At 37.6% G+C, this 20,007-nt stretch overlaps 1 protein-coding gene across 1 annotated transcript; it reads right to left on the bottom strand.

Moving 5' to 3' along the window:
* Positions 1-670: 670 nt before the first annotated feature.
* Positions 671-1,199, bottom strand: LOC121500504 (GTP:AMP phosphotransferase AK3, mitochondrial-like). The gene has a single exon (XM_041772240.1). The coding sequence runs from the start codon at positions 1,142-1,144 to the stop codon at positions 671-673; it is 474 nt and encodes a 157-aa protein (XP_041628174.1). The 5' UTR covers positions 1,145-1,199.
* Between the last annotated feature and the right edge of the window lie 18,808 nt (positions 1,200-20,007).

Consider the following 20,007-nt stretch of genomic DNA (forward strand, 5'->3'; position numbering starts at 1 on the left):
ATCATTTTTTTCAATACACATGTTCTCAAAACCTGTCATAGGAAAGTAATATTTTCCTATGTGCTAATTTAACACAATTTTATAGCAGACTGAAAATTCTGAATAAACTGAAAGTTTGTTTATGACATAATAAATACAGTATATACAGTTAAGTTTTTAAGTTTCTTAGTGTAAAGGCAACAGTGAATTTGCATCCTGAAACTAATCTGCATATCTGGTGGCTTGTTTTCTAGAATTTGATATGTTTCACAAAACCATGTACCACAGTACTAACGATGCTGGGTTTTGGCATCAGTCTACAACACATTTCTCTGATGAGATACTTCACCGAGTGACATGGAAATGTTTTTAGCTTCTCCAAAGAATAAGAAAAATTTTTATCAACCACTTACTCTTCTGAACAAAAGTTAATATTACTACCAATTGCTCTTTTAATTAGGACATCTGATGTTTTTAAATTACATACCCATAGAAGATACCCTGGGTAGACAAAAAGATGAATCTTAGTATCGGACTCATTTGGCCCATTCTTAATTTCCAGAATGAAATCAGTAGAAGTGAAACTAATATAATTTTCAAAGAATTCATACATGCCAGTCTCAGAACACGGAGCTTCTAAATGCACAGGCGAGGAGTCTCTGCTCCTCTTACTGGTGATGTACACTTTTCCTCATGGAGTAACTGATGCTTTCTGGTTTATTTGGGGAACTTTTGTTTGTAGGAAAGCATACACATGGGGCCAGATCTTGTTGGTTTCTGTTCCAGAGAAGGTTTCCAATACTCCCTTTTTCCGGTAATATTCCAGGACCGGCTGTGTTTGGACTTCATAAGCCTTGAGTCTCTTGACAGCAGTCTGTGGCTTGTCATCATCCCGCTGAATGAGAGGCTCCGCTGTCAGGTCATCAATGCCCACGGCTTTGGGAGGGTTGAATTCGATGTTGTAGACTCGGCCGCTGGCCGGATGAATCCAGCGCGCGGTGAGACGCTGCTTAATGCCTTCGAAGGGCACGTTCAGATTAATCACTGTGTCTATCTGATAAGCTCTGTCCAGGGCTTCTGCCTGTGGAAGTGTCCTTGGAAAACCATCCAATAGCCAGCTATATTGGGTGAGGTTTTTCAGCTCATGAAGGGCCAGCCTAGTCATGACATCATCCGGGATAAGCTTCCCTTGGTCAATGAAAGTCTTGGCTAACACACCAATTTCTCCTCCCGCCAGGACGCGCCAGGTACTCTGAGAAGCCTCGGGAATGCGGTGTTCAACAGGACAAAGATGCCTGTTCTTGAAGATGAACGCGTGGCCGTGGAGGCAGATCATCACAAGGGAGCAAATCAATGAAGGAAATAATTTGAGATAGTGAGAAGGTCAGTCATGGTTTTAGGAATATAGTAGTGAACACATCAAAGCCCCTGTGCTCACAGAATGTTTCTTTGAGTGAGCAGGAGAGGAGGAGCTTGGGGCACGGTCGTGGCATGGGAAAGGTTTCAAGAACAACCTGGTCCTAGACTCTTGGTGCTGAAAACAAAACCAAAAGAGAAGGGAAGGAAGGAAGGAAGGAAGGAAGGAAGGAAGGAAGGAAGGAAGGAAGGAAGGAAGGAAGGAAAGGGAGGGAGGAAGGAAGAAAAAGAACGAAAGAAGGAAAGGGAAGAGGAAGGAAGGAAGGAAGGAAGGAAGGAAGGAAGGAAGGAAGGCAGGCCAAAGAGTAAATTTAAAAAAAATCCCTGGAGGGAATTGAAAATGCAAACACATGCTTCAAAATCTTTGGGACCCAGAAAAAGCAGTTCTAAGAGGGAAGTTTATAGCAATACAGAACTATCTCAGGAGATAAGAAAAACCTCAAATAAACCATTTAAAGTTATATCTCAAGGAGTAGAAAAGACATCTAATTAACAAGAGAAAGGATGAAAGATCGTGTGATTACCTTAATAGAGACAGAAAAGCATTTTAAAATGCAACACGTGTTCATGCTAAAAATTCCCAACAAAGTGATTTTGGTGGGAACATACCTCAGTGTAATACAGAAAATGTTTTACAGGCATGACAAACCCACAGCGAACATTATACTCACTGGTAAAAAACTGAAAAGTTTTTGTTCTAGAAAAGGAACAAGACTAGGATGTATAGTCTCACCACTTTTATTCAACACAATATTAGAAATGCTAGTCACAGCAATCACACAAGAAATAAAATCCTTTAAATTGTTAACAAAGAAGTAAAATTACCACTATTCACAGATGACATGATACTATATATAGAAACTCCTAAAGATGCCACTATAACACTATTAGAACTAATAGATGAATTCAGTAAAGTTCCAGGATATAAAATCAACAGAAAGAAATATCTTGTATTTCTGTACACTAAAAACAAATTGGCAGAAAGAGAAAATAAGAAAAAAAATCCTATTTACAATTGCATCAAAAAGAATAAAATACTTAGAAACAGAAGCACCTGGCTGGCTCATTAAGTAGAACATGTGAGTCTTGACCTTGAAGTCATGAGTTTGAGCCCCACATTTGGCATGCAACCTACTGGATGAATGAATAAATAAAATAAATAAAATACTTAGGAATAAATTTAACTGAGGGTAAATAACTATACTCTGAAAACTGTGAGACATTGAAGAAAGAAATTTAAGATGATACAAATAAGTGGAAAGATATACTGTGCATGAATTGGAAGAATTAATATTATCAAAATGTTCATATTATCAAAACATCCTACAGATTCAATGCAATCTTCATGAAAATACCAACAGTATTTTTCACAGAATTAGAATTAATAATCATAAAAAAGAATCAATAATCATAAATATTCTGTTGAGCAAAAAAGGACCTCCAATAGCCAAAGCCATCTTGAGAAACAAGCCAAAGGTTGACATACCATGTTCCCAGATTCCAAACTATACTAAAAATTACAGGAATCAAATGGTATAATAATGGCATAAAAATAGATACATAAACCAATAGAATGTAACAGAGTCTAGAAATAAACCCACGCTTATATGGTCAATTAATCTATGACAAAGGAGGCAAGAATGCACAATGGGGAAAGATAACCTCTTCAATGAATGCTGTCGGGGCACCTGGGTTGTTCAGTTGGTTAAGCATCTGCCTTTGACACCCGTCATGATCCCAGAGTCCTGGGATCAAGCCCTGCCTTGAGCTCCCACCTTAGCAGGGAGCCTGCTTCTCCTTCTGTCTGCCCCTCCCCTCCACTCTTGCACGCTCTTTCTCTCTCAAATAAATAAATAAATAAATAAATAAATAAAAATAAATAAATAAATAAAATCTTTAAAAATTGTTATTGGGAAAACTGGACAGTTGCATGGAAAAAAATGAAACTGGGCCATTTATCCCATACTCGAAAACATACTCAAATTGGATTAAAGATGTAAATGTAAAATATGAAGCCATAAAATTCCTAGAAAAAAACATAGGTAGTGAACTGTTGGACATGAGTCTTAGCAAAATTTTACTTAGCCTCTCTCCTCTAGCAAATGATAAAACAAATCAAATATGAACAATAGGGACTGAATCAGGCTAAAAAGTTTTCCCACATTTAAGGAAACCATCAACAAAACTAAAAGGCAGCCTACTGAATGGGAGAGCATTTTGCAAATGAGTTCAAAATTAAAATAAAAAATGATAGCTGAGGCCACAGAAAGAGAATCCATTAGAAAGAAGACAAAAGGTAATATGTGGAGCCCACTTAGCAGACAGTATAGTCATCCACCAAGAGAGTGCTTCTTATAACTTGATGGTGGCAGTGATGGAGAAGAGTTGATGGAATCAAGAGGTATTTAGGACATGCAGCAGATAGGAATTAATAAGCAGAAAGGGCTGATAGGTGACAGTGATGCCATTCAATGAAATAAGAAATAGTAGAGTACCCAGGCTTAGAATGATGAGTTCCATTTTATACAATATATATGAGATGCCTTTGAAATGTCCATGAAGAGAGTTAGGTTTGACAGTGAGGTTCTAGAGCTCAGGGAAGAGTTTGGGCCTGAAGATAAATTTGAAACTGTTTAGAACATGGGTGGTAGCTGAAGCCATGACTACAGGTGAGGTTTTCTAAGAAACCACGTGGCATAGAGAAGAGGACTAAGGAAGCCCAACATATTGAGGTTGGGTGGAAAGGAAAGGAAAACAAACATATGGCATTAGAAGTGGAAACAAGGATCCAGCCAGAGGTATGGATGGTGAAAATAATTATAAAGGGTTATCTACAATTACATGAGCTATTTGAAAATGTAGAGGAAATGGAAAATTTTCTAGAAAAATAGAAATTAGCAATTATAAAACATGAACAGGCCATAACAACAGAACAGATTGTTAAAGCAACTAAAGATCTACTTACCCCTGAAAAAAGAAGCCATGCACAGATATTCTTTATAATTGAGTTCTTTCTAACCTTTCAAGAACCAAAAACTTTGGTCTCTCAGGTCTTTACCTTGGAAATGCACCTAACTTGGCAAATGAAAAACTAGGGAATCAAGAAGAGAACATAAAATGTTAATGGTGTGGTAACCAACAGAGTCAGGGGAAGACTGACTCATGGCCTAGTTTCTGCCTGAGTATTCATAGTAAACATTCCCTGCTTGATACCCAATGGTAGTAGTTTTCAGTATTTCTAACTCTGGATCAAGTCAGAACATGAGCATTGGGACCTTCACATTTGTAGTTAATTACACAGTGTGGAACATCTGCAAGGCATTATAGAGGGATGCTGTAGTACATAAATTGAAGACCATTATAATCTTATTTTCTAGGAATCCTCCATAAAATATTTGGGTCCAAGTATCTTCAAAGAGTTGAGCTTGTGTTTGGAGTTGGGTTGATTCCCCTCTCTCTCTTATTTGCGAAGTCTGACAAAATAAAAATGGTGTTATTGTATAAAGTGACATAGTTTGAACTCTCATTGGATGGAGAACTTGGAAACCTATTTTGGAAGCCCTGGAAACAGGCCACAGTAACAAATAAGCAAGGTGCTAGCAAAGGAGGTTGGTTGAGGAAAGACAGCAATGAGATTTGCAGACTGTGAAACAGCTGAGATCAGTGTGCTGAGTAGAGACACTGGGTGACTGTACGGGACTGTAGACCTGATTTGGAGGGCTGTGAGAGTCTCTCCCAGGTAATATTTGGTCTTGGCCTCTCTGAGAGCAGAGGTCAGTTTCTGATACTAGATCTTGGGGTGGGGGTGGGGGTTGGAAACAAATATGGGTCCTGGAGCCCGTCTTGTTTGGTACATGCTTTTCTCATAGTATCATTCTGGACCAGGACATAAAACTGGAAACTGTTTTAAGTTCATATTATTAAGTTCTCAGAGGTGGTTGAGTGACATTAGAATCATGGTGGTATAAGACACTCCTTTTTGTCCACCATTTTAAACAATGAATAAGACATCTACTCATGAACAAAGGTAGCTTGTGGATGTAGTAGGATCCAACATACTAGGCCAAGGAAGTCTCATTAACCTATACATCTGATAATAGGCAGATAAACCTGAATGTGGAATAAGCAGAGCTAGAAACATGCCCTAACTCCTCTTGCCATGGTTAGTAAAAGACCTGAAGGATGCTGACCTAGGCAGATACTCACAAGAAAGAATTTGCAGGAGTCCATCTTTCCCAATTGGAGATCCAGAAAGCCATTGTAGCAAAAAGAAAAAAAGTGTATATATTTATAATCTATAGAAATATATACTTGTATTGATAATCTATACACATATATATTTACAGCCTCCATATATACACATATACATGTATATATACATATTTTTTTTAAAGTTTGGTCATAGTAGAGATGGTAAGAGGAATTTTTCCAGCACTGCCAAAGGCAACACTGCATGAAACAGAACTATCCAATAGTGGAGACCTCTCCCACAGTGGAAAAGAACAGACAGTGATTTGTGTGGGACATGGTTGAACAAACCTATTTCTCTCCAGCAGACCCCAGAGTACTGATATTCCCTTGGTGGGAATATCCAAGGGTTAAACGGGTGCAGTTCTTTCTGATTATACCCATGACTTTAGCAGGGAGTGCAGTCATGAGTCTCTGGGAGTATCTCGACCAAAGATCTTCCCACTAGGTCCACAGGCACCCCAAATGCCCCAAGTTCTAAACCTACACTTCTCCTCACTCTGTTGTCAGCTCCTTGTGTGTACTTCCTAGTGTGGTGGTGGAAGCAAGCCTAGTAAAGGGAATGATATCTGAAAAATAGACCATGATTTATGGGCAAGGGGGGAAGAAACAAGCTCACAAACATGAGCTATAGTACCTCCTCTGAAAAACCCAAAATGTGAAGGAAATCCCAGGCATAACAGCATTAGTGAAAAGTATTCACCATGGAGGCAACTATTAAAGATTTAAGTGGTATCTTTTACCTCAAATATGAAAGTAGCAGTGCAAAACTATAAAGAGCATAAAAAAATCAAAGAAACTTGTCATTACTGGGGTGCCTGAGTGGCTGATTTGGTTGAACGTCTGCCTTTGGCCCAGGTCATGATCCAGGATCCTGGGATCAAGCCCTGTATTGGGGTCCCCACTCTGCAGGAAGTCTACTTATCCTTCTTACCTTCCCCCATTCATTCTCTTTCTCTCTCATAAACAAATAAAATTTTTAAAAAAGAAACTTGTCATTACCAAAAGATGACAATAATTCTCTAATAAACAAACTCAGTGGCATGGAATCATGTGATTTAGCTGACAAAGAAATGAAAATACTTTTGATAAAACTCAATGAGCTACAGAAAACTCAGTTCAATAAATCATGTGAGAAACAACATCAACAAAATGAGATATTTGTCAAAGAGACAGAAATCATTAAAAAGAACCAAGAAAATTCTATAGGTGAAGAATTTAATGAATGAAATGAAAAAAATGCAACAAGAAGCATTGCAACAGAGTAGAACAAATGGAAGATAAAATAAGTAAACTAGAATACGGGAAATTTGAAACAACTAAGTCAAAGCAGAACAATAAAAAAAGAATGAAAAAGTAGAAAAAGCTTATGTGATCTATGGACCTCATCAAAAGAAATATTAGGACAATTGGGATTCCAGAAAGGACAAGAGGGGAGGAACTATATTTAAAAAATAATAACTGATATCTTCTTAAACCTGGGGAAGGACCTAGTTCACAAAGCTAAGAGATTATTCCTCTCTAAATGCAAAATGATCTTTTCAAAGAGACATTATAATGACATTGTGAAAAATGAAGATAAAGAGAGGATCCTAAAAGCAACCAAGGGAAAAAAAGACTGTAACCTACAAAGAATTCCCATTAGGCTGTCACCAGATTTCTTTTTTATTTTTATTTTTATTTATTTATTTATTTATTTTATAAATTTATTTTTTATTGGTGTTCAATTTGCCAACATATAGAATAACACCCAGTGCTCATTCCCTCAAGTGCCCACCTCAGTGCCCATGACCCAGTCACCCTCACCCCCCGCCCACCTCCCCTTCCACCACCCCTAGTTCGTTTCCCAGAGTTAGGAGTCTCTCATGTTCTGTCTCCCTTTCTGATATTTCCACTCATTTTTTCTCCTTTCCCCTTTACTACCTGTCACTATTTTTTTTATATTCCTCAAATGAATGAGACCATATAATGTTTGTCCTTCTCCACTTATTTCACTCAGCATAATACCCTCCAGTTCCATCCACGTTGAAGCAAATGGTGGGTATTTGTTGTTTCTAATGGCTGAGTAATATTCCATTGTATACATAAACCACATCTTCTTTATCCATTCATCTTTCAATGGACACCGAGGCTCCTTCCACAGTTTGGCTATTATGGACATTGCTGCTAGAAACATTGGGGTGCAGGTGTCCCAGTGTTTCACTGCATCTGTATCTTTGGGGTAAATCCCCAGCAGTGCAATTGCTGGGTCATAGGGCAGGTCTATTTTTAACTCTTTGAGGAACCTCCACACAGTTTTCCAGAGTGGCTGCACCAGTTCACATTCCCACCAACAGTGCAGGAGGGTTCCCCTTTCTCCGCATCCTCTCCAACATTTGTGGTTTCCTGCTTTGTTAATTTTCCCCATTCTCACTGATGTGAGGTGGGATCTCATTGTGGTTTTGATTTGTATTTCGCTGATGGCAAGTGATGCGGAGCATTTTCTCATGTGCTTGTTGGCCATGTCTATGTCTTCCTCTGTGAGATTTCTGTTCATGTCTTTTGCCCATTTCATGATTGGATTGTTTGTTTCTTTGCTGTTGAGTTTAATGAGTTCTTTATAGATCTTGGAAACTAGCCCTTTATCTGATAGGTCATTTGTAAATATCTTCTCCCATTCTGTAGGTTGTCTTTGAGTTTGTTGACGGTGTCTTTTGCTGTGCAAAACCTTCTTGATGAAGTCCCAATAGTTCATTTTTGCTTTTGTTTCTCTTGCCTTCATGGAGGTATCTTGCAAGAACTTACTGTGGCCAAGTTCAAAAAGGGTGTTGCCTGTGTTCTCCTCTAGGATTTTGATGGAATCTTGTCTCACATTGAGACCTTTCATCCATTTTGAGTTTATCTTTGTGTTTGATGCAAGAGAGTAGTCTAATTTCATTCTTCTGCATGTGGATGTCCAATTTTCCCAGCACCATTTATTGAAGAGACTGTCTTTTTACCAGTGGATAGTCTTTCCTGCTTTGTTGAATATTAGTTGACCATAAAATTGAGGGTCCACTTCTGGATTCTCTATTCTGTTCCATTGATCTATGCGTCTGTTTTTGTGCCAGTACCACACTGTCTTGATGACCACAGCTTTGTAGTACAACCTGAAATCTGGCATTGTGATGCCCCCAGCTATGGTTTTCTTTTTTACAATTCCCCTGGCCATTCGGGGTCTTTTCTGATTCTACACAAATCTTAAAATGTTCCAACTCTCTGAAGAAAGTCCATGGTATTTTGATAGGGATTGCATTAAACGTGTAAATTGACCTGGGTAACATTGACATTTTCACAATATTAATTCTGCCAATCCATGAGCATGGAATATTTTTCCATCTCTTTGTGTCTTCCTCAATTTCTTTCAGAAGTGTTCTGTAGTTTTTAGGGTATAGATCCTTTACCTCTTTGGTTAGGTTCATTCCTAGGTATCTTATGCTTTTGGGTGCAATTGTAAATGGGATTGACTCCTTAATTTCTCTTTCTTCAGTCTCATTGTTAGTGTATAGAAATGCCACTGACTTCTGGGCATTGATTTCGTATCCTGCCACACTGCCGAATTGCTGTATGAGTTCTAGCAATCTTGGGTTTTCTATGTAGAGTATCATGTCATCGGTGAAGAGGGAGAGTTTGACTTCTTCTTTGCCAATTTGAATGCCTTTTATTTCTTTTTGTTGTCTGATTGCTGAGGCTAGGACTTCTAGTACTATGTTGAATAGCAGTGGTGAGAGTGGACATCCCTGTCTTGTTCCTGATCTTAGGGGAAAGGCTCCCAGTGCTTCCCCATTGAGAATGATATTTGCTGTGTGCTTTTCGTAGATGGCTTTTAAATGTTGAGGAATGTTCCCTCTATCCCTACACTCTGAAGAGTTTTGATCCAGAATGGATGCTGTATTTTGTCAAATGCTTTCTCTGCATCACTTGAGAGGATCATATGGTTCTTGTTTTTTCTCTTGCTGATACGATGAATCACATTGATTGTTTTATGAGTGTTGAACCAGCCTTGCATCCTGGGGATAAATCCTACTTGGTCATGTGTCACTAGATTTCTTAGCAGAAGCCCTACAGATCAGGAAAGAGTAGACTGACATATCCAATAAATTGGAAAAAAATCTGCCAATGAAGAATATGCTCTTTGGCATAGTTATCCTTCACATATGAAAGAGAAATAAAGAGCTTCTCCTTCAAACAAAAGATGAGGGAATTCATCGTGATCAGATCTACCTTGCAAGAAATGCTGAAAGGAATTCTTCAGGCTGAAATTAAAAGATGAAATTAAAGTGGTGTCTGTTACTTCAAATGTGGTATCTGTTATCTCAAATCAGCAACATGAAAACATAAGCGAACACACAACACATTGATAAAGGTAAATATATAGTCAGACTCAGAAAACTAATTCTGTAACATGATGGTGTATGAGTCACTTAATTATACTATAAAGTTTAAAGAAGAGTATTAAATAATTATAGTTACCATGATTCGTTATGACATCAAAAATATAAAAGGGAGAAAGAAAAGGTACAGCTTTGGTAGGTGATCAAAGTTGAGTTAAATTAAACTATTTTATTTATAAGATGTATTACATAACTCTCATAGTAACTACAAAGCAAAAACATAGGAAAGGTTCATAGAAGAAAAGGAAAAAGGGAACCAGAGTGACATCAGCAAGATGAAAGGTTAGGAGGTCCCAATTCTTGTCTCCTCTTCACATGCACAAAACATTAAAGATAGTAAATAAATATAGACTGAAGAAAGAGCTCGGGGAAATCTCTGGACTACACAGAACAAGCAAAAGCCATTTGAGCTCTAAAATTAAGGATGGCAGCATAGAACAGACAGGAAGTACTTTTTGTGTGTCTCTCCATCCTCTAGTCAGAAGTCACCCTGGGCAGGGGTGGGGGTGGAAGGTATAGATTCCCTCAGAGAATGTACACCCCACAGAGAAAAAGGAGAGCAGCAGAAGCAAGCCCCACCACTGTAGAAGTTTACAGCCTGTGCTATAGAGGTTACCCACAGTGTTCACCAACACTCACCCTAGTGAGAGTGGCCTGAAATGCCCTCTGCTTCTACTTCCAGAGGCTGGAGCTGTCACTAAAGTGAGACATGTCCTGGGCAGCCACAGTTGCTACTGCACCCTGTATTCAGGGGTTGGGTATCACACACAACTTCTCACCATATGTAAGATCAGGGACCCACCTCTGGTCCCACCTCTGATCCCCCACCATTACTGGGACAGCTCCTTTGCCCTAACCTCCACATCCAGGACCTCAAGTCATGCTTTGGCTGCCATTTTGGTTGCTTTTGTCATCCTGGGCCCCACCACTGGGTTTCAAGTCATAGGTCTGAATTGTCATTGCAAAGGGCACTGCAACTGCCCAAAGCACTATCCCCACATTGGCAGTTTGAGTCCATCACTCTTAGAACTGGGTTGTTACTACCCTAAAAACCATCCCCTCCCCCAGATCCATGCTCTAAATTGTTATTGCTGAGGGTGGTACTACTGCCCTAAGCCCCACTTGGGATGCATGTTGGGTTCTGCGAGTCACTGGGGCCAAGTCAACTCCATAGGTCTAAAAATCACAGCACTGAATATTGCCAGGGCCATGAGGGTACTATTCAGAGCCAAGCACTCTGGGTTCCTCATGGGGGTGTAATAGACCACCACTGGAATCATGCTGCTATCCTGTGACTGTGCCCTAGATCCAGAATTGAGACTTTGACCCAATATCCCCCAGGCTGTGCGACTACTGCACCCTGTGCATGGTCCCAAGATACCTCTCCATCTTGCCATCCCAGGGCCTATGCCACTGCTGCATTACCCCTTCTGCCCACCAGCCAGAGTCACAGGGGTAAGCCCTCAAGACCTAGTAGTGGCCTCAGCAAGTGGCCTGTGCTCTAGGCCCCAGGTGCTATGGTAGTTCCATGTATGCTGATCCTAGGCTCCTGGTCCCAACACTATTATGAGTGCTCTGAGTGCCAGCACACCAGAGCAGGTTCCAAGAAGAATCCCCCTGACTGGAACTTTTGCCCATTGGAAAAAAGAAGAGAAACATCCAGCAGGCCTCACCTCTGAAGATCCCAATTAGCTCTACCTGTCACTGACACAGGTCCTCTGAAGTCATAGATACAAAAATCCCTTCAGTGAGATAAGCATCAACCTCAGCTGATGGAGTGGAATGGAGATTACAACATTGTGCCTTTTGAGCAACAAAAGATGGTACATTCCACTAAACTGGTGCCCTTATAGAAATTGCTAGGTGAAGCCAGGCTGAAAAGAGTAGGAGAGGTCACTGAACCCTCAGATATATAGGTATCAACACAAAGCAATCAAAAACACAAAAAGGCAAAGAAACATGATATCGCCAGAGGAAAACAATAATATCCCAGTAAATGACCCACAAAGAAAGAGAGATTTGTGAGTTATCTGAAAAGGGATTTAAAATAGTTATTTTGAGGAAGCTTTGTGAGATTCAAAGGACACAAACAAGTGAATGGACTCAGGAAAGCAATAAATGAACGAACCAAGAAGTTCAACAAAGAAATAGAAGTCAAAGACCCCTGGGTGGCTCAGCCAGTTAAGCATTTGGTGTGGGCTCAGGTCATGATCTCAGAGTCCTGGGATGAAGCCCTGAGATGCTCCATGCTCAGCAGGGAGTCTGCCTCTCCCTCTGCCCCTCACCCCCACTCAGCATGCTTTCTCTCAAATGAATACATCTTTTAAAAAACAGAAAAAAAGAAATAAGTCATAAGAAACAAATTCTGAAAATAAGAAATATAATAAGTGAAATAAAAAATGCAACAGATAGCTTCAAAGACAGGTTCATTCCAGCAGAAAAAAAGAGTCAATGAGCTTGAACACACATCTGTTGATATTCAGTTTGAGGAGAATAAAGAAATCAGAATGAAAAAGAGTGGAGAAAAACCATGAGCCTGTAAGACACAATTCAAAGAAGTAATGACAGTGCTAGAAGTAGAAGAGAGGGAGAAAGGGAGAGAAACCTATTTAAAGAAATAATGGCTGGAAACTTCCCTAATCTGAAGAGTGATATGGCCATCCAGGTAAAGGAAGCTAAAAGATCCTCATATTTAACCCAAAGAGATCTTCAATGAGATACATTATAATCAAGTTCTCAAAAATCAAAGACAGGGATAGAATTTTGGCAGAAGCAAGAAAATATAGTATCATCTTATAGAAGTGAATCCTAATAAGGCTATAAGCTTATTCTCAGCAGAAACCTTGCAGTCCAGGAAATAATAGTAGGATATATTAAAAATGCTCGAAGAAAAAAAGTCAACCAAGAATATCTTGCCCAGAAAGTTCTCGTTCAGAAATGACAGGAAGATTAAAGACTTTTCCAAACAAAACTTGAAGGAATTTATCACCACTAGACCTGCACTATAAGGGATGCTTAAGTGAGTTCTTCAAGGTAAAACAAAGGGTAAAACAAAAGGATGGTAATTCGTAACATGAAAACATAGGAAAGTATAAAATTCGCTGGTAAAAATAAATACATAGTCAAATTCGAAATAGTCTACTACTGCAATGTGGTTTGTAAATCACTTTGAAGAAAAGCTTGAGAGACAAAAATATTGAAAATAACTATAATACCTACATTATTATTATTAATTAATGGACACATAAAATAAAAGATGTAATTTGAGACACCAGCATAAATCATAGGGGCTGGTTGAAACATAAATGGATAGAAATTACTTATGCAATTGAAGTTGTATTCAGCTTAAAACAGACAGCTATTAAATATACTATAAAATCCTCATGGTAACCACAAAACAAAAACCTGTAATATGCATAAAAGTGATAAAGTAAGAAGAACCAAAGCATACTATGGCATAAAAATCATCAACTTACAAAGAAAGATAGTAAGAAAGGAAAAGACAAAATAAATACAAAACAATCAGATAACAATAAAATGATGATAGTAATTTTTTATCAATAATCACATTAAATGTTAATGCTTATATTTTGCCATTAAAAGACAGAGTTGCTGAGTGATGAAAAAGCAAAACTATATGCTGCCTGCAAGAGACTCTCTTAAGCTTTAAGGACACTTACAGACTGAAAATGAAGGGATACTTCAGCCAGATGGAAACCCAAAGAGCACAGAGGTAACTTATACTTATGTCAGACAAAATAGACTTTCAGTCAGAGTGTACCAAGAGAGAAAGGAAGTCATTATATATTGATAAGGGAGTAAGTTCATAAGGGAAATATAATGATTCTAAACATATAAACATATATGATGTTTATATGATATAAACATATAAACATATATGATGTTTATATGATATAAACATATAAGTGTCCAAATTGAACTACCTAATATATTAAATTATTATTAACAGATCTGAAGCAAAAACAATGGACATCAAAGCAATAATAGTAGGGGACTTCAATACATGACTTACAGTGCAAATTATTGAGACCACATATCAGTAAGGAATTAATCGAGTTGAATGATATTTAGACTAAATAGACCTAACAGACATTGAACTGAAGAATTAAATAGACAGCTTTTTTTTTTTTTTTTTAAGATTTTACTTATTTATTCAGGAGAGACAGAAAGAGAGAGAGGCAGAGACACAGGCGGAGGGAGAAGCAGGCTCCATGCAGGGACCCAGCCGAGGGACTCGATCCCGGGACTCCAGGATCACGCCCTGGGCCAAAGGCAGGTGCTAAACCACTGAGCCACCCAGGCATCCCAGTGTTTTACAGTGCTTTAAAAGCAGACCACAAAAGACCCTGAATAGACAAAACAATTCTGAAAAAGAAAACCAAATCTGGAGGCATCATGATTTTGGACTTCAAGCTATGTTACAAAGCTATAACCATCAAGATTACATGCCAGTATGGTATTGGCACAAACACAGATGCATAGATCAATGGAACAGAATAGAAAACCCAGAAAAGGACCCACAACTATATGATTAACTAATCTCCAAAAAAGGAGGAAACAATATCCAAGGGAAAAAAGACAGTCTCTTCAACAAACAGTTTTGGGAAAACTGGACAGCAACATGCAAAAGAATGAAAGTGGACCACTCTCTTATATCATACACAAAAATAAGTTCAAAATGGATGAAAGACCTAAATGTGAGACAGGAAACTTTGAAAACCCTAGAGGAGAACACAAGAAGCAACATCTTTGATCTTGGCCATAGCAGCTTCTTACTAGACACATCACCATAGGAAAGGGAAACAAAAGCAAAAATAAACTAGTGGGACTTCATCAAACACAAAAACTTCTGCACAGCAAAGGAAACAACCTATAAAACTAAAAGGCAACCTATGAAATGGGAGAAAATATTTGCAAATGATATATTTGATAAAGGGTAAGCATCTAAAATGTGTAAAAACCCTGTTGGGGTGCCTGGGTGGCTCAGTCAGTTAAGCATCTGACTCTTGATCTCAGGTCAGATCTTGATCTCACCCCATACTGGGTTCCATGCTGGGTGTGGAGCCTGCTTAAAAAAAAAAAAACAACTTATCAGACTGAATACCCCAAAAACAAATAATCCAGTTAAGAAATGGGCAGAAGACATGAATAGACTTCTCCAAAGACAATGTCCAGAAGGCTAACAGACATATGAAAAGATGCTCAGCATCACTCATCATCAGGGAAATGCAAATTAAAACCACAATGAGATATCACCTCACACCTACCACCTCACACCTTTAAAACTTATGAAAACAAATAATGCAATGATATTAAGATATACACTTTTGTATTTTTATTCTTATATAAGGTTATTTGCCAGCTGTTGTTGGCCTCTAGTTCAGTCTGTGTTATTTAAAATCTAATATATGAATTATTTGGATTGAATTCATGTTTGGGGCCATGTTGTATGTATTGATGTACAGCCTTGAATGTGAATAATTATTGTAAACTATATTTTATAGCTTTTTTCCTGGCTTTATTATATAAATTTTCTATTCGGCCAATGATTTAATCATATAATTTAATGAATCTGTTTTCTTCTCTTTTTTTCAAATACTTGTGCTTTAGATGTAGTTCCTGGATGATAAATTTTCCATGTATGCTCGGTAGTCTTGTAATAAAGAGCACGTAGAGTGTAAAAAAAATGGCTAAAATTAACAATGCAGAAAACAAGAAATGTTGGTGAAGATGGTGAGAAAGGGGAACCCTCTTATAGTGTTGGTGCGAATACAAACTGGTGCAGCTACTCTGAAAAACAGTATGAAGATTCCTCAAAAACTTAAAAATAGAAATATCCTATGATCCAGCAATTGCACAGACATTTACCCAAAGGATACAAAAATGTAGACTGAAGGGTTACATGCACCCTAATGTTTATAGCAGAATTATCAACAGTAATCAAACTAAGGAAAGAGCCCAAGTATCCATCAACTGATGAATGGATAAGGAAGAGATGGTATATATGTATACAATGGGATATTACTCCAATGGGATATTACTCAGCTATCAAAAAGAGTGAAATCTTGCCATTTGCAATGAAGTAGATTGAGCTAGAGTGTATTATGCTAAGTGAAATCATTCAGAGAAAGACAAATACCATATGATTTCACTCATATTTAAGAGTGAGTTTAGAATTCATTCAAGAATTTAAGAAACAAAATAGATGAACATATGGGTAAGGGAGAAAAGGAGGGAAACAAACCATAAGAGACCCTTTTCTTTTTGAAGGTTTATTTATTTATTGAGAGAGAGAGCAAGCGCAAGTTAGAGGGGCAGAGGGACAGGTAAAAATAATCCCAAGCGGACTTTGCCCTAAGCATGGAGCCCAATGTGGGGCTTGATCTCACAACCCTAAAATTATGACTGGAGCTAAAACCAAGAGTTTGATCCTTAACCAATTGTTAAGGCTCCCCACAAACTATAAAAGACTCTTAATGTTAGACAACAAACTGAGGGTTGGTGGAGGGAGGTGGGTGGGGGGTGGTCTAGATAGATGATTGGTATTAAGGAGTGTACCGGTATGAAGAGCACTGGGTATTATATTTAATTGATGTATCACTGAATTCTACTCCTGAAACGAATATTGTACTGTGTATTAACTAACTAGAATTTAAATAAAGATTTAAAAAATTTAATTTAGTTTAATTTAATTTAAAAAGAGCAAGCCGACTTGTCCATCAAAAGAATCAATGGCCTAAAAGACATTTGTAGTTATCCAATCAGAGGAGAAAAAAAGTATGAAAAAGAGTTAAGAAAGTCTAATGGACTAATGGGACATAGTGAGACAAAGCAACATTTACATAATGAGAAATCCAGAATAAGGAAAAAAGGGACAAAAATATTTTTAAAACAATAATGGTTGAAAACACCCCAAACATTGGGAAACACAGATGTCCAGATCCAAGAGGCCTACAGGATCTTCAATGTGTTGAACTCAATTAGAGTCACATCAAGACACATTACAATTGTCAAAAATCAGTCAAAGAAATAATTTTGAAATCAGCAAGAGAAAAGATAGAAGTTATATACGAGGGAATCTCCATAAGACTATTGGTAGATTTCCTTTTTTTTTTTTTTTTAAAGATTTTATTTATTTATTCATGAGAGACAGATAGAGAGACAGAGAGAGAGAGGGAGAGAGAGGCAGAGACACAGGCAGAGGGAGAAGCTGGCTCCACGCAGGGAGCCCCCATGCGGGACTCGATCCTCCGTCTTCAGGATCACACCCCAGGCTGCAGGCGGCACCAAATCGCTGCACCACCGGGGCTGCCCTATTGGTAGATTTCCTAACAACACTTTTCAATGAACAAAATGTAAAAGTACGTTATAATTTATCAATAATTACATTAAATGTAAATGAAAAAATAAATGTAAATGTATTTTATTCTTTAATCAAAGACACAGTGGCTGAATGTGTGAAAAAACAAAATCTAACAATATGTTGCCTGCAAGAGATCTACTTTGCCTTAAAGACTCATACACAGAATGAAGGGATGGAAAAAGATATTGCAAGGAAATAGTAACAACAAAAAAAGCATGAGTAATTACTTATATCAAACAAGATAGACTTTAAGCTACAAATGATAAGAAGAATTAAAAAGGTCATTAAGTAATAATGAATAGGTCAATATGTCAAGAATATATAATAATTGTACATATTTATGCATCCAATACAGGTGCAGCTAAACATATAAAGCAAAAATTAACAAGCTAAAAGGAAAAAACCAATACAGTAGTAATTGGGGACTTGAATGCCCCATTATTAACAATAAATTATCCAGAAAAATAATCAATAAGCTAATAATGAATTTGAATACTACAGAACAAATGGACCTAATAGACATATACAGGAAATTCTCCAATAACAGCAGAATACACATCCCTCTCAAGTGCACATGGAGCATATTCTGGGATATACCATATGCTATGCCACAAAACAAGTCTTAGCAAACTCATGAAGATTGAAATCATACTAAGTATTTTCTTTGATAACAATGGTATAAAACTAGAAATCATTGAAGAAAACTGGAAAATTTATATATGTGGCAATTAACCACCACTCTCTTGAAGAACCGATGGATTAAAGAAGAAATTAAAAGGGAAATTAAAAAATACCTTGAGAGAAACCAAAGTGGAAACAGTGAAATTTATGGGATGCAGCAAAAGCAGTTCTAAAATGGAAGTTCATAGCAATAAACACCTATATTAAGAAACAAGATCTGAAACAATATCACCCTAAGCCTCTGGGAACCAGATAAAATAGACAAATTTGGCCCAGAGTTAGCAGAAGGAAAGAGATAATAAAGAGTAGAAAGAACAAAATAGAGGAAAACAAAAGTTTAACTAAATTGATTCTTTGAAAAAATAAGTGAAATTACAAAACTTCAGCTAAACCAACAAAGGAGAAAATAGAAGATCAAAATAAAAAATTATAAATGAAAAAAGAGACTGACACCACAGAAATGAAAGATGATTGTAAGTGACTATATGGGGGCAGCCCGGGTGGCTCAGTGGTTTAGCGCCGCCTTCAGCCCAGGGCATGATCCTGAGGACCCGGGATCGAGTCCCACATCAGGCTCCCTGCGTGGAGCCTGCTTCTCCCTCTGCCTGTGTCTCTGCCTCTCTCTCTCTCTCCTCTCTGTGTTTCTCATGAATAAATAAAAATAAAATCTTAAAAAAATAAGTGACTATATATTAGCAAACTGGATAATCTAAAAAAAATTCTTAGAAACATATAATCTCCAAAACTGAATCAAGAGAGAAAATTTGAACAGGTCGTTAATAGCAAGTAGATTCAATCAGTAATCAAAAATCTCCCAATGAAGTAGAGCCTAGAATCAGATGCCTTTAGTGGTGAATTTTATCAAATGCTTAAAGAAGGATAAATGCTAATTTTTCTTAAACCCTTCAAGAAATCAGAAGAGGAAAAATTCCCAAACTCATTTATAGGCTAGCATTACTCTGGTACCAAGGACAGAAAAGGACACTACAAGTAAACAAACAAACAAAAAACAAACAAAAACAACTAAAATCAAACCAAAACAAAACACCCAAAGACACACAAACTTCTGGGGACCAATATCCCTAATAAATATAAATGCAGATATTCTCAATAATATACCAGTTAACTGAGTGAAGTAGCATATCAAAAGAATCATTTACCATCATCAAGTGGGATTTATCTCAAGGATGCAAAGATAGTTCAACATGCACAAATCAGTTAACGTGATACATCACATTAATAAAATGAAAGAAAAAAATCATGTTTATCTCAGTACAGAAAAAGCAACTGACAAAATTAACAACCCTTTATGTCAAAAAATTTTAACCAGTTAGATATAGAAGGTATGTATCTCAAGATAATAAAAACCATATATGATAATAGCTAATGGCATACTCATTGGTGAGAGATAGAAATCTCTTCCTATAAGATCAGAACAAGACAAGGAATCTCACTCTCACTACCCTTATTCAACACAGCACTGGGAGACCTAGCCAGAGCCATCAGGCAAGAAAAAGAATATCAAAGCCCTCATGATTGGAAAGAAGAAATAAAATTGTCTCAGGGCACCTGGGTGGCTCAGTGGTTGAGTGTCTGCCTTTGGCTCAGGTCATGATCCCAGGGTCCTGGGATCGAGTCCTGCATTGGGCTCCCTGTGGGGAGCCTGTTTCTTCCTCTGCCTGTGTCTCTGCCTCTCTCATGAATAAATAAATAAAATCTTAAAAAAAGAAATAAAATTGTCTCTATTTGAAGATGACATGATTTCATATATAGGATCCTAGTCTCCACTGAGCAACTGTTAGATCTAATAAACAAATTCAGTAAAGTTGCACAACGAAATTAACAATGCAATATTAACATACAAAAGTAACTACAAAATCAGTAGAG

This window comes from Vulpes lagopus, chromosome 10 (assembly GCF_018345385.1).
Source record: "Vulpes lagopus strain Blue_001 chromosome 10, ASM1834538v1, whole genome shotgun sequence".
In the NCBI taxonomy this organism is placed as follows: domain Eukaryota; kingdom Metazoa; phylum Chordata; class Mammalia; order Carnivora; family Canidae; genus Vulpes; species Vulpes lagopus.

Coding starts and splice junctions, on each gene's coding strand:
- LOC121500504 (XM_041772240.1), bottom strand. CDS start 1,144: ATGACTAGGCTGGCCCTTCATGAGCTGAAAAACCTCACCCAATATAGC.